Genomic DNA, 23,331 nt, shown 5'->3' with positions numbered 1-23,331 from the left:
ACGTATAGATCGCTTTTGGTAGAGTAGACGTTTTTATAATGTTAAGTCTTCCTATCCATGAGCAAGGTATGTTTTTCCACTTATGTAAGTCTCTTTTGGTTTCTTGCGGAAGTGTACTGTAGTTTTCTTTGTATAAGAGTTTTACATCTCTGGTAAGATTTATTCTTAAGTATTTTATCTTCTTGTGGGTACTGTAAATGACACTGATTTCATGATTTCCTCTTCGATGTTCTTTTTGTTGGTGCAGAGGAATCCAGCTGATTTTTGTGTGTTTATCTTGTATCCGAATACTCTGCTGAACTCTTCTCTTAGTTTCAGTAGTTTCCTGGAGGATTCCTTAGGGTTTTCTTTGTATAAGACCATGTCATCTGCAAATAGAGATACTTTTACTTCTTCCTTGCCAATCTGGATGCGCTTTATTTCTTTATCTAGCCTAATTGCTCTGGCTAGGACCTCCAATATAATGTTGAATAAGAGCGGTGTTAAAGGGCATCCTTGTCTGGTTCCCGACCTCAAGGGGAATGCTTTCAGGCTCTCTCCATTTAGGGTGATGTTGGCTGTTGGCTTTGTATAAATGCCCTTTATTATGTTGAGGAATTTTCCTTCTATTCCTGTTTTGCTGAGAGTTTTTATCATGAATGGGTGTTGAACTTTGTCAAATGCCTTTTCTGCTTCAATTGATAAAATCATGTGATTCTTTTATTTATGTGGTATATTACATTAATTGTTTTTCTAATGTTTATCCCTGCATACCTGGTATAAATCCCACTTGGTCATGGTGAAGTATTTTTTTGATATGTTGTTGAATTCATTGGCTAGAGCTTTGTTGAGGATTTTTGCATCTACGTTCATGAGGGATATAGGGCTATAACTATTTTTCTTGTGGTGTCTTTACCTGGTTTTGGTATCAGGAATATGGTAGCTTCATAGGATGAGTTTGGTAGTATTGTGGCCTTTTCTATGCTCTGAAATACCTTTAGTTGTAGTGGTGTTAACTCTTCTCTGAAAGTTTGGTGGAATTCTTCAGTGAAGCCTTTTGGACCAGGGTTTTTTTTGTTGGGAGTTTTTTGATTACCTTTTCAATCTTTTCTTTTGTTATGGGTCTATTTAGTTCTACCTCTGTTTGTGTTAGTTTAGGTAGGTAGTGTGTTTCTAGGAATTCATCCATTTCTTCTAGGTTTTCAAATTTGTAAGAGTACAGTTTTTCATAGTAATCTGATATGATTCTTTTAATTTCAGTTGGGTCTGTTGTAATATCACCCATCTCATTTCTTATTTGGGTTATTTGCTTCCTCTCCTGTTTTTCTTTTGTAAGTTTGGCCAGGTTTATAAATTTCGTTGATGTTTGTCAAAAAAACAAAAAACAGCTTTTGGTCTTGTTAATTCTTTCAATTGTTTTTCTGTTTTCTATTTCATTTAGTTCTGCTCTAATTTTTATTATTTGTTTTCTTCTGGTGCCTGTGGGTTTCTTTTGTTGCTCTCTTTCTATTTGTTCAAGTTGTAGGGATAATTCTTTGATTTTGGCCCTTTTTTTTGGCTGTGTGCATTTATTGATATAAATTGGCCTCCTGAGCACCACTTTTGCTGTGTCCCAAAGGTTCTGATAGGAAGTGTTTTCATTCTCATTGGATTCTGTGAATTTCTTTATTCCATTCTTAATGTCTTTCATAATCCAGTCTTTTTTTGAGCAGGGTATTGTTCAGTTTCCAAGTGTTTGATTTTTTTTCCCTGCTTCTCCTGTTATTGATTTCTACTTTTATGGCATTGTGGTCAGAGAAGATGGTTTGTAATATTTCAGTGTTTTGGATTCTGCTAAGGCTTGCTTTATGACCTAATATGTGGTCTCTTCTAGAGAATGTTCCATGTGCTCTAGAAAATATAGTTGGTTGCTGTTGGGTGGAGTGTTCTATATATGTCTATGAGGTCAAGTTGGTTGATTGTAGCATTTAGATTTTCTGTGTCTTTATTCAGCTTCTTTCTGAATGTCCTGTCCTTCCTGAAAGTGGTGTGTTGAAGTCGTCTCCTACGATTATTGTGGAGCTGTCTATCTCACTTTTCAATGCTGATAGAGTTTGTTTTATGTATCTTGCAGCCCTGTCACTGGGTGCATAAATATTTAATATGGTTATATCTTCTTGGTGTATTGTCCCTTTAATCATTATATAGTGTCCTTCCTTATCCTTTCTGATGGATTTAACTTTAAAGTCTATTTTGTCAGAAATTAATATTGCCACTCCTGCTCTTTTTTGATTGTTGTTTGCTTGATATATTTTTTTCCATCCTCTGAGTTTTAGTTTGTATCTCTAAATCTAAGGTGTGTCTCTTGTAGGTAGCATATAGATGGATCTTGTTTTGTAATCCATTCTGCTACTCTCTGTCTCTTTATTGGTGCATTTAGTCCATTTACATTCAGGGTAATTATGGAAAGGTGTGAATTTAATGCTGTCATTTTGACGTCTTTTTTTGTGTGTTGTTGACAGTTTCTTTTTCCCACTTAATTCTCTGTGCTGAGTAGATTTTCTTTGTATATTGTCCTTTCCTCATATTTGTTGTTGTTGATTTTGTTTCTGCTGAGTCTGTATTTTTCCCTTGTATTTTATTTTGATGAGTAGGATAGTTTGTCTCCTTTGTGGTTACCTTGTTATTTATCCCTATTTTTTAAATTTAAACCTAACTTTTATTTCTTTGTATCGCAGTATCTTCCTTTCCATATGGAAGGTGTATGATTACATTTCTTAGTCCCTCTTTATTATTTTAATATTGTCTTCTTTTATATAATATCGCTGTTAACCTGTTTTGAGTTTTTTTTATAATCTTGTTTTGTCTTTTTGGATTTCCCTGTCTGGGTTGACTTCTGGTTGCTCTGCCCAGTGTTCTAGCCTTGGGTTGATACCTGATATTAGTGATTTTCTAACCAAAGAACTCCGTTTAGTATTTCTTGTAGTTTTGATTTGGTTTTTACAAATTGCCTAAACTTGCGTTTATCTGGAAATGTCTTAATTTCACTTTCATATTTAAGAGACAGTTTTGCTGGATATATGATTCTCGGCAGGCAATTTTTTTCCTTCAGTTTTTTAAATATGTCATCCCATTGCCTTCTTGCCTGCAGGGTTTCTGCCGAGTAGTCTGAGCTCTCCTTTGTAGGTGACTTTTCGTTTATCCCTCCCTGCTCTTATAATTCTCTCTTTATCTTTGGTTTTGGTAAGTTTGATTATAATGTGTCTTGGTGACTTTCTTTTAACATCTGCCTTTTGTGGCGTTCGATGAGCATCTTGGATAGATACCTTCTCATGACATCAGGGAAGTTTTCTGCCAACAAATCTTCAACAATTCTCTTTGTATTTTCTGTTATCCCTCCCTGTTCTGGTACTTCAATCACTCGTAGGTCATTTCTCTTGATAGAGTCCCACGTGATTCTTAAGGTTTCTTCATTTTTTTTAATTCTTTTTTCTGATTTTTCTTCAAATATATTAGTGCCAAGTGATTTATCTTCAAGTTCATAAATTTAAGCTTCTACTTGCTCAGTTCTGCTCCTCTTTCTGTTGAGTTGTGTACTTCTGTAATTTTATTGTTAATCTTCTGAATTTCTGATTGCTGTCTCTGGATTTTTCCAGCTTATTAAATTTTTCTCTATGTTCCTGAGTAATCTTTGTAATTTCTTTAATTGTTTTATCTGTGTGTTCCTTGGCTTGTTCTGTGTATTGCCTCATTTCCTTCCCGATGTCTTGAAGGGTTCTGTATATTAAACTTATGTATTCTTGCACTGGTAATTCCAGGAATGCACTTTCATGTAGAAGATGCCTGGATTCTTTGTTTTGAGATCCTGTTGAGGTGACCATGGTCTGTTTCTTTATGTGACTTGATATTGACTGTTGTTTCCGAGCCATCTGTAATTATTGTATTAGTTTATGCTTGGTTACAGTGTCGTAGCTTCTTGCTTTATTTTGTTTTGGTATACCCCTTTAGGTTGCTTGAGTGAACTAGCTTGATTATTTTTGGCTTTGATCCTCTGACGTCCTGTCCTCAGATGTCTAGAGCTGTTATCAGGTATATCAGTCTATGAATCCATTCAGTTTTCTTGTATGAATTCAGCTCAGGTTTCTAGGTAGCAGATCATCAAGTGTGTGGTACAGGCTCTGTCCTACAGTCTTAGAAGGGAAAGGGTGATTTGCATATATACCAGTCTTTGACTGCAGCAGCGGGTCATGCTCTGAACAAGGCAGGGTACCGAGAACCGACCCCTGAGTGTCTCTGAGGAGAGCGTGTCCCTGTTCCCTAGAGCGTGCAGGTGGGTGGGTTCTGCAGATGGACCGTGGGCACCCAAAGTTTTTTGGTTATAAGGACTGGGAGGTACCAGTTATCTTTGGACCCCTGTTGTGGGTGGCTGGGTGACCTGAGTGGAGCTACCAGTCCTTAGGTCCCTGACGTGGGTAGGTGAGGACCTTGTTTAATAGGCAATGGGGTGTCAAACATCAAACACCCAGCTCTCCACCACACAGCTGAAATGGCTGGAGTCTGCCAACAAGGGCCTATTCTCCCAAAATAGGCCCACACAGGTCCATGCAGAAGGGAGAGGTGCTCAAAGTCCACAGACAGTTTATGCCTGGACAGGAGCCGCTTCTGGCCTGAGCTCCCCCGGTTAGTGGAGCTAGCAAATTATCTCTTCCACCAATTGCCAATTTTTTTCTTTCACAAGGCCGGGAGGATGGCTATAGGTTCTCAACAGTGCCTATCTCAGGCCCAGGGAATTCAGCCGCTGAAGCTGGCTTCGGGGTGGGGGGCGCCGTAAAATATACTCAAGTACTTAGCTTTTGCCGAGAGCACTGTTCTTCTCTGGTTCTGGAGGTATGAATAGGCTGTGTGGCTGGCCGCTTTTCCCTGAGGAAACTATGGCCAAAGGCTAGTACCAGACCGCCGCCACTGCAGCCCCGGGAATGGTGCCTAAGAACTCCCTGCGATTCACGTCCGGTAACTCCTCTCCGCTTCTGAATGGTCTCTTCCTCCCCCTTCCCCTCAGTTCGTTTTTTAAGCTTGGCTTTGAAGCCCAGGGCTCCCAGCTTGTCACAAATATACTCTTCTCACTTGTTTTTTCAGGTGTTTGTTGTGAAGAGGGCTCGCCGGAAGCATCTATTCCGCCATCTTGGCTCCACCTCTTAAACTTTTTTTTAAGTGTACCCCTTCTTGCATATCTGTTTTCTCCAAGTTGGTTTTTTTTTTTTTTTTTTTTTGGTTTTTGTCTCTAGCTTTCTTGTTAGAGACTTCATTAATTTTTTATGATTCTTGATTATCTGCTCACATCTTATAATACGGCAATGAAATGTTGACTGAAGTTCTCTGTGGGTGGGTAGACTTGCATGATTATCTCTGTGGGCCATTTTGTGTGGAACCTATAATGTCAGTGTCTTTACGTCTTTCTTCAGCTGGGCCCACTTCCCGGCAAAGATTCTTTTTGTCTTCTGCTTGTAAAGTGAAGACCTGACTGCCACATTTTAGGAATGTAATGGGAATAAAAGACTGGTGAGTCTTAATATCCAGTAATTCATACATTTACTTTCTTGCCCTTTTGTTCATATGGTACCCTCACTTAACAACTGTGCCAAATTTCCCCCCATCCAGAGATCCTCTCTGTACCCTTTCTAGAGAATTAATCTCTGACCTTCTGTTAAGGTGTGGAAAGAGCAGTTACCAACATGTTCAGAGCTGGGAAGAAGATTGAGGGAACTAACTGCTTCTTGAACAGACTTTCAGCCAGGCTTCCTGTTTTTAACCTCATCTAATATACTTTTTTTAATAGCCTATTTCCGGGATTACCTTGTCAATTTGACCTTTTTATGGTCTTACATTGTAAGTTGAGTTGGTGTTTTGGTTTTTCCACTGTCAGCCTAGGATGTTTTCTTGTGTCTGATCACTTGTCCATTAATTTTCCAACTTTGAAAATTTTGTTTAGTTTTGCTCCCCGACCCCCGCCTTTTTTTTTTTTTTTTTTTTGTAATGTTCTTGTCAGGCATTGGTATCGGGGTCATGCTGCCTCATAAAACAAGTTGAGAAACGTTCCTTTTACTATTGCTATTACATGTTTGATGGAATTCACCTGTGAACCTGAGTGGTCATGACATGGTGGTTTTATTTTTTGGTGGGAAAGTTTTTTATTACAGATTTAAATTCTTTAATATATATACAGACTATTCAGATTTTCTAGTTTGGGTACACAGTGTTTTTCTAAGACTTTGTCTATTTTGCCTCAAGTTTGAAATGTATTGGCAAAAAGTTCTTTATAGTATCCGGCTTAGCTACTTCTTAACATCCTTAGGGTCTTTAGTGACATCCCTCTTTTTGTTTCTGATAGTTGTTATTTGTGCTTTCTATTTTTCTTGATTAGTCTTGTTTTTGTCTGTTGATCTCCTCTGTTATATATGGGCTCTCTATTTTACCAATTTCTGTCCTTTACTATTGTCATCCTACTTTGCATTTCATTTGTAGCTCCTTTTCTAATTCCTTGAGATGGAAGCTCCCCCCAAGCCTTTTTTTCTCTTCTAGTGTATATTTAACACGATTTCCCCCTAAGCCTGGCTTTAACCGTATTCCCAATGTATTGTTATATAGTATTTTCATTATCATTCATTTCAAAATACCTTAATTTCTTCATTTACCATGTATTATTTAAAATTGTATTTTTATTCTTGATTTCTAGCTTAATTTGTGTGATGAACAGAGATGATATTCTGACTCAGTCAGTCCTTTACATCAGTTATTGAGACTTGCTTTATGGCCCAGCAGATTTATGGTCAGCTTTATAAATGTTCCCATTACTGTCGAGTCGATTCCAACTCATAGCGACCCTATAGGACAGAGTAGAACTGCCCCATAGTGTTTCCAAGGAGCGCCTGGTAGACTCGAACTGCCGACTGTTTGGTTCGCAACCGTTGCTCTTAAGCACTGTACCAGCAGGGAAACCCTATGGGGCAGTTCTACTCTGTCCTATAGGGTCGCTATGAGTCAGAATGAACTCGACAGCAATGGGTTTGTTTTTTTTTTTTTGGTTATAAATGTTCCATGTATAGTATAAACGTATAGTGTGTCAATGAGGTTAAGTTTATTAATCATGTTGTTTAAATCTTTGGCAACTTTACTAATTTTTTAATGATTGTCTTCTGTTACCGAGAGAGATGTGTTATATATCACATCATGACTGTTAATTTCTGCATTTCTTCTTTTACTTGTGCTAGCTTTTGCTTTTTATATTTTAAGGCAATGTAATTAAGGGGTATAAATATAGAATTACTGTGTCTTTCTGGTGAATTGAGCCTTTTATGGACTTTTTTAATGACTCATGACAATTTTTGTCTACTTTGTCATATACTGTAACTAAATCAACTTTCTTTTGGTTAGTTTTGCATGGTATGTGTTTTTCATTGTTGTATTTCCACTTTTGTATACCCTTATACTTTAAAGGAACATATCATTGTGTTATTTTCCAGTCTGAAAGTCTTTGCCTTTTACCTGGAACATTTAGTACATTTATCATTTAATGTAATTTCTGGTATATGTGGGTATAAATCTACTGACCTTACTATTTACTTTCTACCTGTCCTATTTGTTTTACGTCCCTTTTTATCTTCCTTTTTGCCTTCTTTTGATTGGTTATTTTTTATTGACTTGTTAGTTATACATTCCTTTACTAGCATGATTATGACATGTATCCTTGACTTACCTCTCCCATTCTCTTTGTGGATTTATGTCTTTTTTAACAAACCTCTTTACTGTCAAGAGGGCAGTGGTTAAATAAATTACAGTATATCCAATCAATGAGGAATACTATTTTTAAATTAAAAAGACAATATATACAGAACACTCTATGTTGTCTCTGAAAAAGGAGAGGATTAGAATAAACATTTTATTTTAATCTTCATGTGCATAAAGAAACTGGAAAAGGATATGCAGGAAACATAACAATGGCTCCCTATTTGGTAGTGTTGGTGGGAACTAAAGGGATGTGTGACGGGGAGGAGGGGAGATTTCTCACTATATTTATATTTTAAACTTTGGAACCACGTGCATGTATTACCCAATCAAAAATCAAATTAGAAAATAGTAATAAAACCTTTTTGCTTTTTTTTTTTTAATTGGAGATTTGAGGGAGGATAGTTTAATACCTGTGCTTAAACTACCATCTTTAACCAGAAATTTTTAAATTTCAGATTAAATCATAAAGATTGTCTCTTTAGTCAAATATAATATAGCGTATATTTATATTCATCTATATTGTGTGTTGTTTTCTGAATGTCATAAAAATAGTCACTATACTTTTTATCCTTATAACTAGTATTAATCAGGCAAACCCAAGTTCCTTTTTCCTTTCAGAAAAGTTGTAATTTTATCTTTCTGAAGGCAATTTTTGGTGTTTTGTATCAAAAAATTAAGTGTAGAGGATATCATGTATGTAAACATTTAGTTGATTGAGAATGGAATGGGAAAGCAACTTTTTTTGTTACCAGTGGTCAGAGCCTGTCAGGTGCCCACTGAAAGAAAGCTAACCCTAGGTACCAAGTGATGTTTTAGTCTTTTGCTTTCTTTATTGTTATAAGTTAATGTTGAGTTTAAGAAGGCTATCTATATGGAATAAAGAGATTTTATGTATACATATAAACATGGAATTTGTTTTCTTCTAACACGGTCTAAGTTTCCTAAGACAATATGTGTTACAGGTTTTTAGTACATTCAGTTTGATGCCTTAAGAAAAGAAATTAAGCCATCAAGTACGTTAACTTACACAACAGACTAGTTTCCTTATTTTTTGTTTTTTAAAGAGTGTGAATTCAAGGAACTATAAAGCAAAAGAGATGTTGACCCTTTTTTCTTTTAATTTGGTAGGTTTGAGAAATTTCTGTGGTTCATTAGCTCAGAGAACTATCTAATTATAGGTGGACGAGATCAGCAACAGAATGAAATAATTGTGAAAAGATACTTGACAGCGGGTAGGTAATATTAAAGTTCTAAAGTATTTTCCCCTAAATGTTAGATCAGTTATCTCAGCATTTGGCATTGATTTTCATCTTATACGCTTTTGGATAACAGATTTAATTGGTAGAAAGAGAGTTTGGTGCTTGATGGTTTATGGTTCATTGACAGTTCATATTTTAAGTGATAGTCTTAAAATAATAATGCTGAGCTAATCTGTAGTGTTAGACTTTTGATTCTTTACCACATAAACAGAATAGGTCTCAGTCTTCCAAAGTCATTACAGATCAAGACTTTAAAATCTTACTTTTTAGTGCTAAAGTTTGAAACCTTTTTTCCACGTTTAAACACAAGACTTACTGTTTATCATTTGTCTTTATTTAAGGGGACATTTATGTACATGCTGATCTTCATGGTGCAACTAGCTGTGTAATTAAGAACCCAACAGGTAATATATTTGTATTTTCAAAACTTTAGTTTATTTCCTTAAAAATATTAGTAGTCTACCTTTAAGATAATTAATAGAGATAAAGAATATTTTCTAATGATAAAAGGATAAGTCCATCAAGAAGATAAAACAACTATAGACACATATGCATCTAAAAATACAGCCCCTAAATATATAAAGTGACAGAATTGAAGGCAGGAATAGAAAATTTAACAATAATTGTTGGAGATTTCAATGCTTCACTTTCAATAATGGATAGAAAAACTAGACAAAAGGTCAACAAGGAAATGGGGCCAACTCTTTCTCTCACCACTGTAAGTTGGAGTTTGGGATTTTTCTGGACTTTTCTTGGCTATAATTCTTTCTAGGCTATCTTGTAGCAGTTTGAAAGCCATGTGTATCACCTTTCTGGTCAGATAAAAAGATCCAGGAAAAGCTTCAAGCTGTGACTAGAACCCAACCTTGGCCCCTGAGTCTTTCCAGATGCCCACTGGAAAAGATTCTCAGGATGAGTCTCCTTCTCATCTTTTCTCTTCACAAATGTTAATAGAGGACTTTAGTGACTTGACTTTCAACCCTGGTACCAAAATCCTTTCCCTTCTTCCAGAAAGTCCTCTACAAAAGCCTGATAGAAAAGATCTTATGGCAAATCAAAGATGGCTTTCCCTACAGGAGGAGTAGAATAAGGATGTTATGTCAGCAGAATGAGATATTTGAAAGGATGGTAAAACTGAGATACCTCTACCTCAACCGGTCTTATCTGCTAAAAAGAGAACTAGCAGGCATTGGACGTGAGGGTGTTCAGAATAGATCAAGAAATGAACCATTCATATGTGGCTGTCTTTATTGCCTGTATCATAGGTAGGACTCTCCTGAGAATGGAAGAATGGGGATAATTAAGACACAGTCAGTTTAAAACTAAACTTCATTCTAATGTTGTTCTTTTTTTCGTAGTAATTTTGGGACCACTGTGTATCCCCAGTGGTGCAGTGGTTAAGAGCTATGGCTGCTAATCAAAAGGTCAGCAGTTCCAATCCACCAGCTGCTCCTTGAAAACCCTATGGGGCTTTTCTACTCTATCTTATAGGGTTGCTGTGAGTCAGAATTGACTCACCAGCAACGGGTTTCATTTTCTTTTTTTTTTTTATGCTGCAGGCTGGGGAAGCTACTCTGTGCTAGGGCAGACTGCATACCAATGATTTTTGGATAACCTATAATGATTTCTGTGATGTGTTTTCTTTTTCCTTCTTGGATCTCTTTACTTGCTAACTCAGTAACAGTAAATTATAAGGAATCTGTGTAGTCTGAATGTCTTGCTGACTTCAGTATATTTTAGTTCATTCTTCAGTTTATTTTTGATATGACCCCATGAAGCACCAGTAGGTCTCAAGTATTTCCCATGTGTTTTAGAAGCACAGTAATCTGTGGGGGAGGAGTGTAAAGAAAACATTGGGTAGTTTGCCTAAAGCATAATAATTAAAACAAGGTGCATTAACTTTTTTCTGAATTTTAAAAATGTGAATCACGGTAAAAGGAAATTCTGATACGCTGTTTCTACTTTCAGTAGCAAATAAATGTGTGTTTAGAGGAACTTATTAAAATTGAGATATATTTTAGTGAAACAAAGAACAAGAAAATAGAAGACACAAACAACACTATAAACAACTAGACCTACCAGACATCGATAGAATACTATCTAGCACAGCACAGTATATATTCTTCTGAAGTACACATGGAACATTCTCCAGGATAGACCATAAGTTAGTCTATGAAACAAGTTTTAATAAATTTAAAACAACTGAGGTCATACAAAATGTATTCCCTGACTGTAATGGGATGAAATTAGAAACCATACTAGAAAGAAATATGGAAAATTCACAAGTATGTGGGCATTAAAAAACATAACTCACAAATAACCAATTTGTCAAAAAAGAAATCTCAAGGGAAATTAGAAAATGAGATGATATGAGTCTCTGGGTGGCATATACAGTTAAGTGCTTGACTTCCAGCCAAGTTGGCTAGTAGGTTGACATTTCAAACCCACCCAGAGGTGCTTTAGAAGGCAGGTCTGGTGATCTGCTTCTGAAAGCTCACAGCCTTGTAAACCCTGTGGAGCACACTTCTACTGTGACACACATGAGGTTGACCACACAGGATGTCCCCAGGAGTCAGAATTGACTCGATGGCAACTAACAGCAATAGCAGCAACAGAGGTGGTATACAAATGGCCAATAAGCACATGAAAAGATTTGCAATACCATTATTCAGTAGGGAAATGCAAATCAAAAGCACACTGGGTACCACTTTATGCCTACTGTAGTTGAACTGGCTCTGACTCAAGATTGCAGGTATGCTTGAGTCCATTGTTGCATCCTGTGTATATTTTGAGTGCTTTCCAACCTAGGGAGTTATCTTCTAGTACTGCTGGATAGTATTCTGTTGTTCATCTTCCAGCACTATTAGAAAGTATTTTGTGATCCATAGGGTTTTCATTGGCTAATTTTTGGAAGTAGATAGCCAGGCCTTTCTTCTTAGCCTGTCTTAGTATGGGAGCACCACTAAAACCCGTTCATCATGAATGACTACGGTATTTGAAATACTGATAGCATAGCTTCCAGCATCATAAAAAAAACCCATTGCCATGGAGTCGATTGCAACTCACAGTGACCCTGTAGGACAGAGTAGAAATGCCCCATAGGGTTTCCAAGAAGCACCTGGTGGATTTCAAACTGCCAACCTTTTGGTTAGCAGCCACAGTTCTTAACCACTACACCACCAGAGTTTTCTCCAGCATCCTAGCAACATGCAAACCACCACAGTATGACAAACTGACTGATGGGTGGTGGTCACATCTACTAGAATGGCTATGATAAAAAATATGGAAGACAATAAATACTGAGGATGATGCAGAGAAATTGGAACCCTCCTACAGTGCTGGTAGAAATGTGAAATGGTGCGGCTACTGTGGAAAACAGTTTGGCAGTTTCATGTGACCATATGACCCAGCGTTTCTACCCGTAGGTATATACCCATAAGAATTGAAAAACAGATGTTTAAAGAAAATCTTATACACAGGTGTTCATAGAGCACTGTTTACAATAGCCAAAAAGTGGAAACAATCTATATGTCCATCAGCTGATGCACAGATAAATAAAATGTGATGTATCCATACAATGAACTTACAGATCCATACATGTTACAGCATGGATAAACCTTGAAAACATTATGCTAAGTGAAATAAACCAGATACAAAAGGACAAATATTGTATGACTCTGTGTATATGAAATACCCAAAATAGGCAAATCCAGAGACAGAAGGTAGATTAGTGTGTGCCAGGGGCTAGGTGACTAGTAAAATGGGGAATGACTGCTAATGAATATGGGGTTTCTTTTGGGGATGATGAAAATGTTCTGGAATTAGATAGTAGAGATGGTTGCACAGCTTTGCCAATATACTAAAAACCACCTAATTGTATACTTTGAATTTTATGTTATGTGAATTATATCTCAAAAAAGTATTTGAAATCTATCTGTAAAGGATATTAGTGTGCTTTTATTTTGATGGTTCAAACAGTCTACATTAAATCTTAAAGTCGTCAAACTTTAGATTTTTCATATTTCTGTAATTAAGTTAGAATTACTCATATAACTAAGAGAATTTCTCCGACTTCATATAGGTAGCCCATTTAAAAGTGAACCCACCATGCAAATCCATTTTTAATAAAAACAGTAACTTTTTATAATATTGAAATAAAAATATGGTTTTAATACTTAAGTACAAGAGAATTGAATCTTTCATACTGTATATGATTTTCATATCTTACTCTGTAGCAAGTCTGTACTTTGGTATCTGAATAATCGTAGCACTGTTTTTGCAGGAGAACCAATCCCACCTCGGACCTTGACTGAAGCTGGCACAATGGCTCTTTGCTATAGTGCTGCGTGGGATGCACGCGTTATCACTAGTGCTTGGTGGGTGTACCATCATCAGGTAATAAGGCTCTTAATTTATTAAGAGGTACTGTGTGCCAATATTTGAGAGTATAGACGTGAACAAGGCAGACAAAGCACCTACCCTGATGGACCATTTTGGTGGTGGTCACAAATACAAATATAACATCAGTTAACAAGTGCTGTAAAGATAAAAAAAAATGGGGTAAGGACATAGAGAGTGATAGGGGCTATCATTTTAGAGAAAAGTATCAGAGAAGGTATCTTAGTCATCTAGTGCTGCTATAACAGAAATACCACAAATGGATGGCTTTAACAAAGAAAAGTTGATTTTCTCACAGTGAAGTACGCTAAAAGTCCAATTTCAGGGTGTCAGCTCCGGGGAAAGGCTTTCTCTCTCTGTCAGCCTTCTCATCAATCTTCCCCAGACTAGGAGTTTCTCTGCGCAGGGACCCTGGATCCAACAGATGCCCTCTGCTCCCAGCACTGCATTCTTGGTGGCATGAGGTCCCCCTGTCTCTCTGCTCGCTTCTCTCTTTTCTATCTCCAGAGATTGCCTCAAGACACAATCCAATCTTGTAGATTGAGTCCTGCCTCACTAACGCAACTGCTGCCTATCCTTCCTCATTAACATAGAGGCAGGATTTACAACATGTAGGAAAATCACACAATACTGGGAATCGTGGCCCAGCCAAATTGATATACACATTTTTGGGGGAACGTAATTCAGTCCACGACAGAAGGCCTCTCTGGGAAGGTAAGATTTGAGCAGAGATCTAAATGAAGCGAGAGAGTGATCCAAGCAGATCTATGGGATAAAGTATGAGTGTGACTGGTCTACTGACCTAAAAGGGCTTCTTCTGTTCATCTTTGTTGGAGTTCTCTGAATTCTTTTTGGACCTTTCAGAAAAGTAGGTATATCCAGTGGTTCTTAAATGCATTTGGTTTAGCTAATTACCCTCCTTTATGGTTAACGCTATTTTATTTGATGATAGTGACTTCACGTTTATATTGATTTCACACTTCCAAGAATTATAATTGATAATGATGTAACTATATAATCATATACAAGGTCCTAAAACTATGCAGAAAGATATGGAGAGTTCAATACCACTAGCCTCCCTTAGACTTGGTTTTATTTTGTTTCTATTCATTGGCAACTGCTATGCTACAATACTGTTTTCAGGAAATTAATATCACTTGGGATTATAATATTTTCTGCCTCAGTACTGTTATAAAAGTGGTTTTGATTTTTATTTGAGGATTTTTTTTTTTTTAATGAAATTTAGTGTGCTTTTAGCCTCTCACTGTTAGTCAGCTGTTTATGACTAATAAAGATATTCTCAGATCTTGGAGTTTCACAGATACATTTTAAAAATGGTAGAATAAATTTGCCCACTTTCCGTTTTGCCAAATTAAAATATATCTTTAAAGTCTGTGATTAACTTTATTTCCTAAAATGAAAGGATAATATAAAAAAATCTCAAAAGGATTTAATAAATAAAGCTTTATTTAAGTAAATATAGCTTTATGATGACTTATTAAACTACCCTTGTTTTTCTCATTGTATCTCATAGTGGAGAAAACATGTAGACCAGCTCTAGTTCTAGTCCATGGATTTGAAAATTACTGATTTGGTGGATCCATCATTATATCTTTCTTTATTAACTCTCAAAGGTATATCTTATCACTGGAGGGTACCTATCCCTTCAGTATTGAAAGTTTTTGCTAAATTATTTAAACGTTTCAGAACACAGAGCATGCTGCTTACTTGAATTTGACTTTACTTTGTCCTTTTGAATGAAAAAACTGAGTCTTTATTAAGACAAGGGTCTAATATATTTTTGTGTTCCTCAGGTGTCCAAAACAGCACCGACTGGAGAATATTTGACAACAGGAAGCTTCATGATAAGAGGTAATGGCTTGACATGGAAAATATCCTAAGTTTGTTAGTGGATTTCCAGACAAGTTTGAGGACCCTCTACTAATATTCTTAGAATAGAAACTGATTACCCTGGCTTTATATAAGAAGTCTCTTAGGAAATAAGGAATGTGCCTTTGTGTGGCCATTTTAGTATTTAATATATTTTTATTGATAAAAATGTGCTTTCGCATAGTTAAAAGTTATAAGGGTAAGAAAATGTTGCTGTGTGCCATCAAGCTGATTCTGCTGATAGTGACCCAATAGGACACAGCAGAAGTGCCCCATAGAGTCTCCTAGGCTGTAAATCCTTACAGAAGCAGACCGCCACATCTTTCTCCCATGGAGTGGCTGGTGAGTTTGAACCACCGACTTATTGGTTAACAGCCAGGTGCTTAACCACTGCACCAATAGGGCTCCTGAGAAAGCATAAACAAACAAACAAAAAAACCAAACCCGTTGCTGTCAAGTTGATTCTGACTCATAGCAACCCCACAGGACAGAGTGGAACTGCCCCATAGAGTTTCCAAGGAGCGCCTGGTGGATTTGAACTGCTGACCTTCTGGTTAGTAGCTGTAGCACTTAACCAGTATGCCACCAGGGTTTCCTAAGAAAGCATAGCCTGACCTTTTTTCCTAAAAATAGATTTTTCATGGTTTAACCCAAAAGATGAGAGCAAGCACGTATATTTTTTTTCTTCTCAGTTATGGTTCCTATATAATGCCAGATTTTATAAACAAAATGTTCCTTCGTGGCAGAGTAAAGGACAAATGAACATCACCATTGGTGTCAGGTATTTTGCGTGCAAAAAATGGAGAAAACTGATTTTTAAAACACTTATGTATGTATTATCTTTTATAGGAAAAAAGAATTTTCTTCCTCCTTCATATTTAATGATGGGGTTTAGCTTCCTCTTTAAGGTACTTTTTAGCTTCTTGGTTATTTTTTTCTTCTCATTTTCATTAGTCTTACATAAAGCTTTATCAGTGAAAAAGAATTCTTTTTACAGGTAGATGAGTCTTGTGTTTGGAGACACTGGGGTGAACGAAAAGTCAGAGTGCAGGATGAAGACATGGAGACACTGGCGAGTTGCACAAGTGAACTCATATCAGAAGAAGTGGAACAACTAGGTATTTTATGAATTTTAATAAATTCTTTTGCAGTATTGTCTAGTTTTGCTTCTAAATCCTTACTTAAAAGATCAGTCTCATTTGGGATGCCTGAAATTTTAAAACAACACTTGGCATCATGATTTACTGAGTTTTGTTTTTAGAAATACCAAACATACTTATTCAAGTAAATTATGAAGTATTTAATTGGTGCCATGACTAATATACTTCAGTATATTGTTTATATAACAAAACTTCAATGTTTAAAATTAATAATGCGTGTGTGTTTAACACATATAACCAAAAAAATAACCAAACCTGTTGCCATCGATTCCGACTCATGTAGGCTCAGGTATATATGAATCAGCATTTACTTTTGGGTTTTTTTTTTTTTTTGGGTTAGGAATGAGAAGTGATGCAAAGATGAATTTAAAGACTTAATATGTTTGCTTCAGGTAAAGAGGAGTTATAGTTGCTGAAAATTTTATTTACCTACCTAAAGGAACTAGGAGCCCTGGTGGCACAGTGGTTACGAGTTCAGCTGCTAACCAAAAGGTCAGCAGTTCAAATCCACCAGCCGCCCCTTGGAAACCCTATGAGGTGGCTCTACATTGTCCTGTAGGTTGCTATGGTTGGAATCGACTCGACGGCAATGGGGTTTTAAATGAACTAGGGAAATTAAGCCCTCTAAATTCTGTTTTTTGCAGTTATTCTCTCTCCTGGGGTTATTCCTTTTTAGAGTAATACTGCATTCATTTATGACTGGTACTACAACATCCCATTTAATGAATGCTTACCATGTCCCTGGCACTATCTGAAGTCGTTTATTTATATTGTTTTTTATTTTGAATCTCAGAATAGGTGATGACATCTCTTTTTATAGGTGAGGCATCTGAACTTAAGAAAAGTAACTTGCTTGGGGTCATCCAGGTGGTTAATGGTATATCTCAGATGTATGTTTCTGGTTATAAAGACCATACGTATTATTAGATGGTGTATTATATTAGACAGTATTTTACTTTCGTAAAAGTGTGAGTACTTGCTAGTATTGTCTCATTTCAGTTCTCATGTGCAAATTATAATATAACCAGTTACTTTATAGAACTACTTTTATTGTTCTACTTTTTGAAAATACCTAATGAAGTTAAGTTACGGTTTTCATTGCAGAAATAGTTGGAGTGTCTTAAGAAATTTATTATGGTAAAGGATCTTGGAGATCATTTTGTCCAACATATTCATGATACAGATTATTCTTTATCCTAAGAATAAAGACAAGCATTTTTCTGGTGATATTTTGGGGAAATGGGGATCACCAGCATAATATTTTTTTGAAGTTTTCAAAGAAATCATCTAGCTTTGTTGTGGCAGTCCCACTCTGACTTTGCTTATGGTGATTCTACAGATGGGGGTGACAGTAGCAGTGAAGAGGAGAAAGAGGAATTACATGAAACTCCTGTAGAACTAGAACTAATGACGCAGGTTGCTCAAGAGGATATTACTGCTCAGAGCGCTGGAGATGAGCTAAACGAGGAACTGATTCAGGAAGAAAGTTCTGAGGATGAAAGAGAATCTGAAGAGGTGGTAAAAGATGAGGAGCCAGTTGGTGAAATGAAGGATGAAGAGGAAGAGACATTAAATTATCCTGATACTACCATTGACTTGTCCCATCTTCAGTCACAAAGGTAATTAAAAAGCTATACTAGGAATGATGATGAGTTAACCCTGACAAAGTTAATACAAGGTTGACTTTAATACTTCTACCTTCCATTATCCTTTGGTCTTGTTATTTTCTCACCATTTGATTTAGGGGGTAAATCTCTAAAGAAATTCCTAGGACTCAGATCAGAAAAATATTGTAAATATAAATTGGCCAAACTACATCAGAATAGAAACAAGTAAATGATTAAGATCGTCAATGCTAATAATACAGTAAAAGTAATTGCATTAAAAAACTAAGGTGTTATAGCGTTGAATGTCTACCGATCACCAAGTGAGAAATACCATAGTTATAAAAACATTATCATTGGGGTTGTTAAGAATGGCTTAAGAGTGAGACAGGCCAGAATTGAGTCCTAGGCTATGTCTTTGGGCAAGCTATTCTACCACCTAACCTTCAATTTTCCTTCTTGGTTAAAATGAAGTAGTGCCCCCTGCATAGGGCTTTAGCGAAGTTTATATGCATGTAAAACATCTAGTAGTGCCTGGCACATGGTAGGTGTTCAATACATGTCAGCAATTTAAGAATGTGTGTGTGTTAAGTATGAAGATGAACAATTTGATTATATTTCCCTGATTTTACCAAATTTGAAAATTTGTAAGATTGCCTATAATTAAGAGTATGATTTGGGAATGTTTTGGGACTTTACAAATGAATGCCTTAAATGGCTAGCGGACTCCTCTTTCTGCTTGTTTTCATAGGTCCCTCCAGAAATTGGCTTCAAAAGAGGAGTCTTCTAATTTAGTAAGCTATTTTCAGAGTTTTATGAAAACTTTACTGTCAATGAAGAGAGTAACTCTCTACTTTTTCATTTTACTTGAAATTTTGAAAAAAATTGAAAACTTTTAATTGAAAAATTAATCATAGTGATGTTGTTGTTTATATTTGCTTGTTTTTTGTTTCAATTTTAATAGACTGACAGCAAATTACAGAGCCGGAGACATTTGTCAGCCAAGGAAAGAAGGTAAACATATTTGAGTTATCTAACTGAAAAGGATGTAATTTTTTTTTTTAATTGATAACCCGTGACAGATCACTTGATTATTCTAAAGACCTTTATTAAAATTACCAGGATATAAGTTTTCTATTGTGGGATGCTAGTCTGTCACTATGATCAGTAAGATAGGTCTGGTAACACAAGTTAAACCTTCATTACGTAAATATGTACAGTAATGATGGCAGTGTATTAAGTAGACAGGCTGGTTCTAGGATAACATTGACAGGAATAAAACAGGATTGCTTGAAATTAATTAGGAAAGTTTCATGTAAGAGGATTTTTTTTTTTAAATAGCAGGTCTCAGCAGGCAAGTAGAAAGACAGGGGCAGGAGGAAGAGGACATCTGGGACAACCGTTACGGGATGAGAAAGACTAGAAATAGTAAAGCATTCCAGGAAGTGGCCATAAACTAGAATGGACAATAAGGCCTTTTTGTTTGAGAAAAATAATTATTAAACATTTATAGAGAACTCTCTGGAGTACATGGCACTATGCTAGATACTGACTGTACAAAGAGGTAAAGTATAAAGCTCATGTCTTTAAGGAGCTTTAGAGTTCTGTTTTCAGGCAATAGCCATAAACATGCAAATAGTTTTGTGTGAAAGTGATACCGTGGTTGCAGAATGAAAGATTCCTGTGAATTGAGGTGTTTGGGGACCTACCATCAGAAGTATACCTTGACAATATATTAGGATTTAGGTAAATTAAGATAAGGAGGACAGGAACTCCGAGGAGGACTGCATGAACAAAGTGGGGATTGGAAGTAATGTGAACAGTATTTTGGGAAATGATGAATAGAGTTAAGTGAAAGGAGCAGAAAAGTTCATATTTGTGAACTGGTAGATGATAAGAGTCAATAACTGAATTTGGATCAAAATTGGAGAACTTTGAATGACAGGCTAAGGACTTCGGACTTTATCCTGAAAGTGATTTGAGGAGTACCTTGTAGAAATTTCGAGGGGAATGTGACAAAGGTAAAGAATTCAGGAAGATTAATACAGAAGTGTGTGCACAAGAGGACCCTCCCTAGGTGGCACAGGCGTTAAGCACTGGATTACTAAATCAAAGGTTGGCAGTTTGAGCCCGCTCAGAAGTGCCTTGGAAGAAGGGCCTGGCAGTCTGTAAAAGTTCACAGCCTTGAAAACCCTAGGGAGCGAGGTTCTGGTCTGCAACACAAGGGGTCGCCATGAGTTAGAATCGACTTGATGCCAGCTGGTTTGGTTTGTTCTTCATATGTAGAACAGGTTATGGGAGAAACACTGGAGGAAGTCTGGGTGGGAGGTGATGAGGACTCGGATTAGGGCAGCGGCATTGAGAATAGAAAGAGATTGCATGTGAAAAGTATAAATGAAATTACAGAGGAGGTGAAATTCTATTAATCTCTTTTTTTTATTCACTTATTCATTTAGCCAACCAATCGACACGTGTTGTCGAATGCCTACAATCTACAAGGCCATGTTAATACAAAGCCCAAAAATCCCAGTCCCTGGCCATCCAGGTGTTTAGGGACTGAATGTGGCTAGTGAGTAAGGATAAGTCATGGGTGACAAGGTGTTTATCCTGGACAAAAGGAAGAATGATAAATCTGTGAGAGATGAAATTTTTTTACCTTTTTCCTGTATGAGTTGAGTAATTGTCAAGTTAAGGAGAAGTCACGCTATTTTACATGTAATATATTTTTAGGAAACTAAGAATTTGAAATTCTAAGAGTTACATGTTTCTGTTTGATTTCTTTATAGGGAAATGAAGAAGAAAAAGCTTCCAAATGACTCAGGGGATTTAGAAGAGATAGAGGGAAAGGACAAAGAAAAAGAACACCCTGAGACTCATCAGAACACAAGCAAAAATGTTGCCGCTGGGCAGCCAGTGAAGCGAGGACAAAAGGTATAGGGTTTTTAATAAACGGGGTCGGACTAAGCTAGTACAGTGTGGTTCACAAATGAAGTTGTGAGGTTCTTCTTTACCTTCTTAAAGTTTAGGTGAAACAGAAAATGAGCTGAAAATATACAATGTTTAAGGAACACAGAGATGGCTGTTATATATAGTAAAACCTGTGAAAGCCAGATTTCAAAGGGTGGCTTGAGAAAACAAAGTAAAGTATTATAATGACATTTGCAAAGACCTGGAGTTAGAAAACCAAAAGGGAGGGAACATGCTCTGCATTTCTCAAGCTGAAAGAGTTGAAGAAAAAATTCAAGCCCTCGAGAGGCAGTATGGAAGGATCCTATGGGCAAAATACTGAATGACACAGGAAGCATCAAAAGAAGATAGGAAGGAATGTACGGAGTCACTGTACCAAAAAGAATTGCTCAACGTTGACACATTTCAGGGGGTAGAATGTGATCAAGAACTGATGGCACTGAAGAGAGAAGTCCAAAATGCACTGAAGACATTGCTGAAAAACAAGGCTCCAGGAATTGACCTAATACTAATTCAGATGTTTCAACAAACAGATGCAGTGCTGGAAGCACTCACTTGTCTATGGCAAGGAATTTGGAAGACAGCTACCTGGCCAACCGACTGGAAGAGATCCATAGTTATGCCTTTTCCAAAGACAAGTAATCCAGCCGAATGCAGAAATTATCGAATAATACCATTAGTATAACAGACAAGTAAAATTTTGCTGACGATCATTCAAAAGTGGTTATAGCAGTACTTCAGCAGGGAACTGCCAGAAATTCAAGCCAGATTCAGAAGACGACATGGAACCAGGGATCTCACTGCTGATGTCGGATGGATGGATCCTGGCTAAAAGCAGAGAATATCACGAAGATGTTTACCTGTGCTTTATTAACTATGAAAAGGCATTTGACTATATGGATCATAACAAATTATGGATAACATTGTGAAGAATGAGAATTCCAGAACCTTTAATTGAGCTCATGAGGAACCGGCACATACATCAAGAGGCAGTCATTTGAACAGAACAAGGGGATACTGCATGGTTTAAAGTCAGGAAAGGTATGTATCACCATATTTATTCAATCCTTTCACCATATTTATTCAATCTGTATGCTGAACAAATAATCTGAGAAGCTGAAATACATGAAGAACAGGGCATCACGATTGGAGGAAGACTCACTAGCAACCTGTATTATGCAGATGATACAACCTTGCTTGCTAAAAGAGGACCTGAAGCACTTCTGATGAATATCAGAGTACAGCCTTCAGTATGGATTATACCTCAACATAAAACAAAAATCCTAACTACTGGACCCATAAGCAACATTATGATTAAAAGAGAAAAGACTGAAGTTGTCAAGGATTTCATTTCACTTGGTTCCACAATCAACACCCACGGAAGCAGCAGTCAGGAAATCAAGACACATTGCATTGGGCAAATCTGCTGCAAAAGACCTCTTTAAAGTGTTGAAATGCAAAGATGTCACTTTGGGGACTAAGGTGCACCTGACCCAAGCCATGGTGTTTTCAGTCACCTCCTGTGCATGTGGAAGCTGGACAATGAATAAGGAAGACTGAAGAAGAATTGACTCCTTTGAGTTCTGTTGGACAAGAATATTGAATGTACCACTGACTGCCAAAAGAACAAACAAATCTGTCTTAGAAGAAGTACAGCCAGAATGCTCCTTAGAGGTGAGGATGGTGAGACTTGGTCTCACATACTTTGGACATGTTAGCAGGAGGGACCAGTCCCTGGAGAAGAACATCAAGGTAGGTAAAATGGAGGGTCCGTGAAAAAGAGGTAGACTCTCAGCGAGATGGACTGACACAGTGGCTGCAACAATGGGTTGAAGCATAATGATTGTGAGGACGGCGCAGGACCGGACAGTGTTTTATTCTGTTGTGCATAGGGTTGCTATAAGTCAGAACCGACTCAATGGCACCTAACAACAACAGTCAGAAAAGAGAATAAAATTTAGACATAGGACCATTAACTGTATATTTTAAGAACTTAGTATGTGACAAAATATCATAGATCATTTGAGAAGATGTGAAATATTCAATAATTAGTGGCTAATAATGTGAAAATAATACCAAAGTAAATTCTACATGAGTAGAAGAACCATAAATGAAATTGAAAGAAAAATGGCAAATCTGGAAAAAAAAAAAAGGTATGGATAGTGAAAGGGGGAGTTTTTTCATGCATCAAATAGTAGATACTACATGTTAATCATTCAATAAATGTTCGCGTACAACACCATGGGGATTCCCACCAGCGAGTTTATCTTCTGACTCAGCAATTCCACTTCTAGGAATTTATCCTAAAAA

The 23,331-nt window shown here is 36.8% G+C and overlaps 2 protein-coding genes across 7 annotated transcripts in view; one reads left to right on the top strand and one right to left on the bottom strand.

Moving 5' to 3' along the window:
- The window catches only part of KLHDC2 (kelch domain containing 2), a 76,385-nt gene that overhangs the window by 28,885 nt on the left and 24,169 nt on the right, over positions 1-23,331 (bottom strand). The window contains exon 14 of one of the 5 annotated variants that reach the window (XM_064292437.1): positions 3,606-5,479. The exons of 2 other annotated variants lie outside the window; for them this stretch is intronic. The gene's annotated coding sequence lies outside the window, so the exon portion shown is untranslated. Of the gene's footprint in view, positions 1-3,605; positions 5,480-5,960; positions 13,540-16,756; positions 23,325-23,331 lie in introns of those variants that run through there. 2 more of the 5 variants (XM_064292436.1, XM_064292434.1) reach the window with 2 other exon arrangements.
- NEMF (nuclear export mediator factor) overlaps positions 1-23,331 on the top strand; it is a 59,495-nt gene that overhangs the window by 28,240 nt on the left and 7,924 nt on the right. For both annotated transcript variants that reach the window (XM_064292425.1, XM_064292426.1), the window contains exons 17-26: positions 8,872-8,975; positions 9,344-9,406; positions 13,285-13,397; positions 15,215-15,272; positions 16,140-16,198; positions 16,288-16,408; positions 17,790-18,069; positions 18,806-18,848; positions 19,019-19,068; positions 20,841-20,985. In XM_064292425.1, the coding sequence (XP_064148495.1) occupies positions 8,872-8,975; positions 9,344-9,406; positions 13,285-13,397; positions 15,215-15,272; positions 16,140-16,198; positions 16,288-16,408; positions 17,790-18,069; positions 18,806-18,848; positions 19,019-19,068; positions 20,841-20,985 (1,036 nt within the window). The remainder of the gene's footprint in view (positions 1-8,871; positions 8,976-9,343; positions 9,407-13,284; positions 13,398-15,214; positions 15,273-16,139; positions 16,199-16,287; positions 16,409-17,789; positions 18,070-18,805; positions 18,849-19,018; positions 19,069-20,840; positions 20,986-23,331) is intronic.

Source organism: Loxodonta africana, chromosome 10 (assembly GCF_030014295.1).
Source record: "Loxodonta africana isolate mLoxAfr1 chromosome 10, mLoxAfr1.hap2, whole genome shotgun sequence".
Taxonomy (NCBI): domain Eukaryota; kingdom Metazoa; phylum Chordata; class Mammalia; order Proboscidea; family Elephantidae; genus Loxodonta; species Loxodonta africana.
Note: the sequence above shows the minus strand (reverse complement) of the source record. Positions and strands in the feature narration are given on the sequence as shown.